General features: G+C 36.2%; 1 protein-coding gene across 1 annotated transcript in view; it reads left to right on the top strand.

Moving 5' to 3' along the window:
- Nucleotides 1–8572, top strand: part of LOC107007846 (trafficking protein particle complex subunit 8) — a 19548-nt gene extending 10976 nt beyond the window's left edge. Inside the window, exons 16-28 of the mRNA XM_015206655.2 lie at nucleotides 788–895; nucleotides 1851–1989; nucleotides 2730–2834; nucleotides 3216–3276; nucleotides 3391–3466; nucleotides 4699–4884; nucleotides 5009–5119; nucleotides 6064–6225; nucleotides 6309–6467; nucleotides 6676–6906; nucleotides 7075–7239; nucleotides 7603–7700; nucleotides 7792–8572. Coding sequence (XP_015062141.1) covers nucleotides 788–895; nucleotides 1851–1989; nucleotides 2730–2834; nucleotides 3216–3276; nucleotides 3391–3466; nucleotides 4699–4884; nucleotides 5009–5119; nucleotides 6064–6225; nucleotides 6309–6467; nucleotides 6676–6906; nucleotides 7075–7239; nucleotides 7603–7700; nucleotides 7792–8323 — 2133 coding nt within the window. The 3' untranslated portion in view covers nucleotides 8324–8572. The remainder of the gene's footprint in view (nucleotides 1–787; nucleotides 896–1850; nucleotides 1990–2729; nucleotides 2835–3215; nucleotides 3277–3390; nucleotides 3467–4698; nucleotides 4885–5008; nucleotides 5120–6063; nucleotides 6226–6308; nucleotides 6468–6675; nucleotides 6907–7074; nucleotides 7240–7602; nucleotides 7701–7791) is intronic.
- Nucleotides 8573–8772: the final 200 nt, after the last annotated feature.

The following is an 8772-nucleotide window of genomic DNA, read 5'->3' as shown; positions in this document are numbered from 1 at the left end:
CGCCCCTTGGTTGGTTCCTGGAAAGGTCATCAACTTCAAAATTATGTGGTCCGTTCATTTCTTGATAGATATTATTCTGTACAGTCAAGCTGGTTATATATCATGGCAAAGATCATTAAATTGCCAGTTATATATCATGGAATTCTGGATCTACCGGTTGCTAATATTCCTTGATGAGATTTAATACCAACCCCAATCTTTTGAATAATCAGAAACTGCAAATAGATTTATGAAATTTATATTAGCATCCAATAGAAGTGAGGTGTTAGTGACTTTTAGTATTCAATAGATCAGAAGACAGAAAGAATGCCCTGTTCGCAGGTTGTGATGCTTCTAAATTTAAACTGAGCAGTTCAATTTAGCCCACTGTTGTCTTTATGGTAATTGCCAAAAATTGCTGAATATAATTTGGTGTGCTGATATATATTAGCTTCAGCATTGCCAGAAACAATTTCCTGGACCTATGGTTTTGATTATTCATATAAATATCCTAACTGAAAAAGAAAAAACTTGGCATGTAGAGTAGATCTCTTAATTTGATCCATGGAATAATCTTGATTTTGATTTCACTTAATCTTGGTTTGTAACAGCCGTTACTGTTTTGGTTTTAATTTTTATGGATCAATGACAAGTGCATTGAAGAAGCATGTGTTGCTTTGCAAGAGCTCTTAACGCACTGCTTTGTTTTTTCTCTCATTTAGTCATGTTGCATATTTTTAATCATTATTGTTCTTGATCTGAAATATATATTGTCCTTGTTTACTCTTTTATTTGTAATATTATGAAGCAAACAGGCAAAACATATGAGGTTCCAAAGCTTCAATTACCAGTAATCAACATCCCTTCAGTCAAAGTGGTATACGAGGATCATCGTACCTATGCATCCCAAGCAGCTGTAAGCTAATTAGTATTTCCTAAATCTTTTACTTTTTTCTATTTGTTTGTCGTCTTCTTCTCTTTCCATTCTTGTTTGTTTTTTTGGAATCTATTAAATGTTCAAGGCATTCTGACATGTTGCTTGCCTGTCATCCGGTTTAAATTATCTGTTTCTGATAGGTAGTGCATGATGCAGATTCTAGGTGCTACTTAATAATACCTGTGTAGTCTTCCTATTCAAGAGTCTCTTTCGTTACTGTTGCCTTTTGTTTCCTCTGGATTATGTGTTTTCTCTTAGTTTTCAGCCATTGATCCACTGTGTTCATCCTCATTTTCTTGCATTCTTCCACATAGAAATCTTACCCTCTTCCACACATTACTGAAGCTCTTGGATGATATAATCCATCTAATCAATAGGGAGGAAGGATCGACAGTCCAGCAGGTGCATTAGGTTGAAGTGAGATGAGGTAAGGTAACTGTGAGAAAATACACTCAAAAACATTTTGCTGGCAAGACTGGGCTAACAAAGAAGGATCTCATTAAAGTTAATAGACTGTAACTACTTAGTCTCTTTGAAAATCAACTAAATTCGTTCTCAACACCATAAATTCAAACCCATGATTTAGATTCATACTTCACTGGTCTTCTTTTCCCTGTTCTTTCCTAGTTCCTTGTTCTTATATTTTCCACTCCACGCAGGCTGTTGTCTGTTATTGGTGTTTATATAAGGTTAACTGAAGTCAATGGACATATCATATCATTTAAAATAAAATGTAGTGTTTAAACATTTGTTGTTCCATCCTCTTTTTTCATCCTTTCTGTCAACCGAAGCATTCTGCTACTGCTGTGCCAAAATAGAGCAATTGAATTCATTGGACTTTTATGCTTTGTTTATATTTAGTATTTCTTGTATATTTAAAATTTCTGATATACTCTTTGTTGTTTTTCTTCCTTTTTTCTTTTTGGAACATCAGGTTCATGTCAAAGAAAGTCTGTGGCGGTCATTAGAGGAAGACATGATTCCAACATTGTCAAGTAAGAGTAATTGGCTGGAATTGCAATCTAAAATGTTGCCAAAAAAGTTAAGAGAATCAAATATTTGTGTTGCTGGGGGTAAGTGACTGATCCTATTTCACTGTTGATAAATTTATACTCCTGTCTTTCGCTGATGAGCTTTTGTTAAACCATGATTGAGTTTGTTGTGTCATTAAAAGAAATGCTGTAATACATCCAAGGAACGCTAGACAAGTACACATGATAAAGGATTACTAGAAACAGCAGTGTAGAGTACTTGGGAGTTTTCTGCTCCACAAAAAAATAATGTAACTTCTACATATAGCAGTTGCTGCATTCCCAGGGCTTACCCACTTCAAATCCTCTTATCCCACAAAACTAACATATGGTCTTAGCACGTTCACAACCAACTTATTTGTTTTGATACGCTTACCATGAATTTGTACAAGATGGTTTTCATACACTCACCATCAACAAAAAGGATTGCCTAAACTTTCTCTCATTAGAAAGCTAGGTCTTTTACAGGAGTGTAGTAATAAAGAATTCTAACCTTTTATACATTAGTGTTATACTTGAGCACAATGAAAATGAACACTCTTTGTAGTAGATAAGCTAGACATTAGGCTAAAAGTGTACTCTCTCTCTTTCTTTTTTAAACAAGTTTAGGCTCAAGAAATCACTGATTTGAAAAGATTAGAGAAATAATTTTCCGAGAGAGCTGTGTGTTCGTTGTAGTGCTTATCTTCTATTCAAAATCTTCCATTAGTATAGTGATTATTATTTTTCTACATTACCTTGTTAATTTCCTAAAATATCCGAGTTATTTTCATTTTTTGCAGAGGCTATTGGGATAACCATTGAATTCAAAAATCCACTTCAAATACCTATTTCAATATCTGGTGTTACCCTAAATTGCGAACATTCTCCAGCAGTATCTGAACCGAGTAAGTACAATAGCCCATTTAATGTCATCTTCTTTCTACTTCTCAAAAAAAACAAAAATGCAGTCTCTTTCGACTCCCTGTCTGGCCCAAAGTTCTCACCCTTTGCTTTGCACTTTTAACAACTTCATTTTAAGAAGAAATAGTTTTCATTTAGCTCTCAGATATCTGGATATTGTGTGCAAATATTTGCAAAAAATGGTCAAATTGTTCCTCAAAAAGCAGATATTTAAGAGTTTTGGGATGAACAGAGTACTTATTGAATTCCTTTTCACTTGATAATGAAATTAATAAGCTTTTCATTTTGTTTTCTCACAAATATTCTCCCTTAACACAACTATTGCAATATCAGAATCATAATAAATTCTGTTGTGAATTATGTAGATGCAAATAATTCAATTGGTGAGCAAAATGGTGAGACATCAAACAAATCAGCCACTAGTGGGTAAGTGTATTGAAACATCCAGAGTTTGACTTTCGAGCTCAGTTATGTTTTTCAGATAATAATTAAGTCCCCTTTCCACATGCTTATGATGCTGCACATGTTATTAAACTTCAGGAATTGTGCTTCTGATACATCTTCATTTACATTATCGGAGGCTGATGTTGCCTTAGGAGAAGGTGAAACAGTTTTGGTGAGTTTTTTGACAAGTAATTGAACATGTCTATCTGGCTGCTTGTAGATTTCGTTTACGCTTTTGACTTTTCTTGTTCTCCCTGTTCTACTTGAGAGGTGTGCTGACGCTGTTATAGGAGAAGATGGCATAATCTTTTGTTTCTAGTGTATGACAATTTTTAGCGAATTATGCTATAAGAATCCCCCGTCTAGCAAAAAAAATTATTTATGAAAGGCTGGAGCTAATAAATTTGAGGCCTCAGCCAAATTCAAGCAAATGAGATGGAAGACATCATCCTCTAGTGCTGCATCAGTGCATCTTCACTTTAAAGACTTGTGATTTCTACCATCAAAACTTATCCATAACAATTTATTTTCTTAAATCATAAGCTAGACTTGCTCCTTGCCCTTGCTCTCTGTTGTTTGCTGGTCAAACAGACGAGGCATATGATAAAAACTGATCACTTCCTTTTCATTCTAGCATTAAACTACCAGTTCTGTTTACCTATTTCTCTTTTAAGTACTAAGTAATCGGTAATTTGTTGTATAGTGATTGCCTCTTTCTTAACACTCTCTGTCTGTGTCCGGTAGTTTTATATGTCTGTTTTGTGATGCTGTAAGAACTGGGGACTTTAGTTTTTTCTTCTGTAGATATTGGTATAATCAGAATACACTTACGATTGAAAAACTAGCCCCTTGGTCCATGACATGCGCGCGAGAATCCGAGTAATCATTTCAAAACCTTAAGGCAATTAGTGGAGTAACCCAAGATCTTTATACACACCTCCCAGCATACCTAACTTGGTTTCGGGTTCACACTTTAACTTATGCGACTCGATTCACCTGATTATTATTACATCCCACTAGCACAAGTATTGGGTGACTTTCGCCACCAAGATATATAACAACAACATACCCAGTGTAGTGTAATCCCACAAGTGGGGTCTAGGGAAGTTAGAGTGTACGCAGACCTTGCCCCTTACCTGGGGAGGTAGAGAGGTCAATGAAGTAGTAATTGCCACCAAGATATATGTAAATAAGAAAAATTCATCTTGTGTTTGTTGTTTTTGCTGAGATTTGAATCCAAGTCTACTTCATTGACCACTAGGCCACACTTTGGGTGCAATACCAGTAGTGTTGTCCCAGCATCTTACGTGCATTTCTTGCTCTCTGTATCTTGTGATTCTGATGTTCCATGGATGTAGTTTACCTCTGTTGTCTTAATTATCATATTACTATTTCAACTTTCAGGTACAGCTAACAGTTACTCCAAGAGCAGAAGGTACTCTCAAGATAGTTGGTATAAGGTGGAAGCTGTCAGGTTCATTGGGAGGATTTTGTACTTTTGATTCCGACTTAGTCAGAAAGAAAGTTATGAAAGGAAACAGGAAATCTAAACGATCTACATTCGATAACCTGAAGTTCTTAGTCATAAAGGTGATTTCTTCCTTCCATGCCCACATATTTATTACTTGTGATGTAGACAGTTTAAGATGTTTTAGCATTTTGTACTTGGATGGTCACAGTTACTTATCTGTATGACTTGACTGACTATATGCAGAGTTTACCAAAGCTTGAGGGCTTCATTCATCACCTCCCGGAAACAGTTTATGTTGGTGATTTGCGGTGTATCGCTCTGGAGTTGAAAAATCCATCTAAAATTCCAATAAAAGTATGTTTCTTCTTTTGTACTTACTAGAAAAAGCATGGTTCTTTTACAGCATGTAAAACATTTCCTCGTGTTTGAACATCAGAATGACTAACATGCCTAGTTCTTATTTTCCCCTAAGAATCTTCAAATATCACCTAGTAAAGCTGTAGAATGTACTTCAACTGGGAATATCTTATCTCAGCTAATATTATAGGCGCAATTGCTGCTGTTGCATTGATTGAAAATAGGCTTTGTTCGAAAGGCAGTTTTCAGACCGGCCCTACTTCGTGGGCAAGAGAAGTCATTAGTCAGGAGGATATTCTAAGTGGAGCAGTAATTCCCAACTACAGGATGAACGAAACTATAATCAAGGCTGAGAACAAAGTTTGGCAATGTAAGACTGAAGTTCTCTTGTTTCAAGAGAATGTCTGTGTTTACAACTAAAGAATTGGAAACTGAAGAGAATCTTGGGAAAAACATTTCCTTCAATGCCATCACCTTCTCTTTTTGGTATAATTTTGTACTTAGCTGGTACCTACTGAACTGACTAACCCACAACATATATTCACCAAAGAGATAAATTGAAGAGTTTATATGTTTTTTTGAGCCTAGTCTTGGAGTTACTCACCAAGCTGCATTGCTTCAATTGCTATTGTCACAACCTAATATTTCTAGGTTATGCACCTCTTTTGTTTTAATAAGAATCTGCACTATACAAGCAAATATCTTACAGTGTATGATTCACCAATTTTACTCATAATCATCTACATCGAGGTATTTAGATACATATAAATTGAGATTACATTGATACATATGAGCTGAGAGTCAACTGTGTGTTCGAAATGGATACATGCGTTGCATGAAGATGAACTAGCATATATGGTTGTTTTAATGATATCAATTTGGAGCATTGTTTGTTAGAAAAATTTCGAGTTCTAATGATGATAGCTGCAATGTCCTGGCAGAAGTTGAAGATGAAGGTCAGTCCGCCTAGGTTTCTCCAAATTGGACACAAGGAAGATCTGGAAGTTCAATTTCCTGCTTGCTTGGAAAGAAAAAGTTCAAAACAAAGGTCTTTGAGGTCAAAGACTGATAAAGTATCAGATGACATTTTTTCATTTCCCGAGGTCAGTGTGGGCTAAAGATGTTAGAAATCTACATTTTAAGCCAGGATCTGACCCATTTATCTTTTCTGTGTTTCTTTTTCTAGGACACATCAATTGCAGATGGAACTCCAATCTCATGGCCTCTCTGGCTTAGGGCTGCTGCTCCCGGGAAAATATCTTTATATTTATCAGTATACTATGAGATGGGAGACATATCAAGTGTGATGACATATCGTATCTTACGTGTGCACTTCAATATAGAGGTTTGTTCCTACTGATTTCTAGAAATGTGTAGATTTGTTGTAATGTCTCCTCCAGTTGAGGACAATATCATGAATCTGAGCAAGTGCTATTAGTTTTACAGTTACTTTATCCTCGAGCTGGTGTGTGTATTGATCAAAAGTGAGCCAGTTGCTTTTCCAAAAAAAAAAAAAGTCTCTTACAAGTACCTGCAATATTCACTTTATATAGGTGCTACCATCTTTGGACGTGTCTTTCCAAATCAGCCCTCGTCCATCTAGACTGCAGGAGTTCCTTGTCCAAATGGATGTTGTCAATAGGTCTAGCTCAAAAGGCTTTCAGGTTCACCAATTGTCATCTGTTGGGGATGAATGGGAGATATCATTGCTCGAACCAACTAAGGTCCTCCCTTCAGATTTTCTACTTGCTGGTCAAGCAATTTCATGGTTTCTCAAGCTCAAGGTTAGAAAATGGAGTGTTTACTTGTTCTGTTTACTAATTTGACGCAGTTCAACTTCAGCTTTTGAGATATATTCCCGCTCTGATATTACAATTTAAGGATATATTTTTTTAATTAACCTATCAAATAGTTGCTTTGGTTTTATGTATTGAAATTCCTTTTTGAATCAGAATTGCAGGTCGGTAACTGATCAAGACAGTGCTTCTTCTCTTTGCCCTTCGGTGAAGGCAGATGTCAACTTGCTCTGCGGAAGTGAAATGGTTTTTGATCTATACAGCTCTCCCTTGTCTGAGTTTCACCATTATGAACGAGTACATCAGAGAATATCGGATCAGGTTCATTTATTACTCTGCTATATTTCTCATTATAATGTGATCAATACTGTTTATGAACATGACTTATGAGGTTCTTGTGCTTGTAGTTATAGTTGAACTATAAACAATAGTGGGAGTAATAACGTATAGTTGTAATGATAGATATATTTGATTGCTCAGTGATTCAGAGCGGTTTCACGAAATAAATATACAGCATACCTAGTGTAATCTCATATGCGGGGTTTGGGAAGGGTAAATTGTACGCAGACGTTACCCCTACCTCATGGAGGTAGAGAGGATCGTTACTGTCTCAAACAAAAATGTGTACAATTCCTTATGCCGTACTGCTATACTCAGAAGTTTCTTTTTATTTGAATTGATCAGGAGCACGAGGACACGGTTGACTTTATATTGGTATCCAGATCACAGTGTGAGGAGAATGATCGCGCAAATATTTTCTCCCATCACATATGTCACCGCAGGCAAGGATTCTGTCATGAGAATTATTAACGTATGTATACATACAGGTGTTTCGCTTTTAATGTATACAATCTTGTTTGTTTCATTTTACAGTGTCAGAACAAGTAGTCCGATACGGTGGATAATAGATGGCCCCCGAACTGTAAAACGTGATTTTAAGGAACCTTTCTATGCGATTACACTAAAGATGATAGTCCACAATTCCTCCGATGATGTTGTGTCCATTCGCTGTAACCCCTCTGATTCTGCAGTCAACATCAGCTCATCAGGAACTACATCTGCAGCTTCTGGAAATGAAGTAGGCTGGCACGATTTGTCACTGTCAAACGACATCAAAATCACACCTGATACCCCAGGAACTCGAGTAGTGAAGCCAATGTCGTCTGATCCAGTTCCGTCTTTCATCTGGTCAGCTTCAAGTTCTACTCATTTTACACTCGATCCGTTATCTTCTAGGGAAACTCCTATGGAAATTTGTGTATTTTCACCTGGCACATTTGATCTATCAAACTACTCATTGCACTGGAGTCTTTCATCCCCGAGCGATCAACGCGATGAATCGAGAGCTTCATCTGGAACATGTCAAGGTCATCCATTCTACATAACAGTGCTGCAACAAGATTGAAAACTTTTGAGAATTGGTAAATCGACGTATTTTGTAATTTGTAAATTATGATGTTCTTGTATTTACATTTACATTTACATTTACACAGAAATAGAAACTGTCATAATGGGGAAAAAATAAAACAATTTTGACTGTTTACAATAGGATATGAATTTAATGTGTTTCAATCCTTTTGGGACCAAATACAAGCTTGTAATCCATCCATTTTGTGGTTTAAGAACATGAAAGGTATCCATTTTTATTTCTCGATGATTCTGCACTTAAGTCGAGGGTCTTTCGGAAACAGATATGAGATATTTTGAGTCGAGGGTCTTTTGGAAACAGATATGAGATATTTTGGTAAGGTTTACTTACACTTTATCCTCCTAAAACGTAGCGATGTTGTTGACGATACTTTGTTTTTCTATTATTTGTTATTTTTGTGATTGAGGTTCATGTGGATCCCCCCC

This window comes from Solanum pennellii, chromosome 1 (assembly GCF_001406875.1).
Source record: "Solanum pennellii chromosome 1, SPENNV200".
NCBI classification, from domain to species: Eukaryota; Viridiplantae; Streptophyta; class Magnoliopsida; order Solanales; family Solanaceae; genus Solanum; species Solanum pennellii.
Note: the sequence above shows the minus strand (reverse complement) of the source record. Positions and strands in the feature narration are given on the sequence as shown.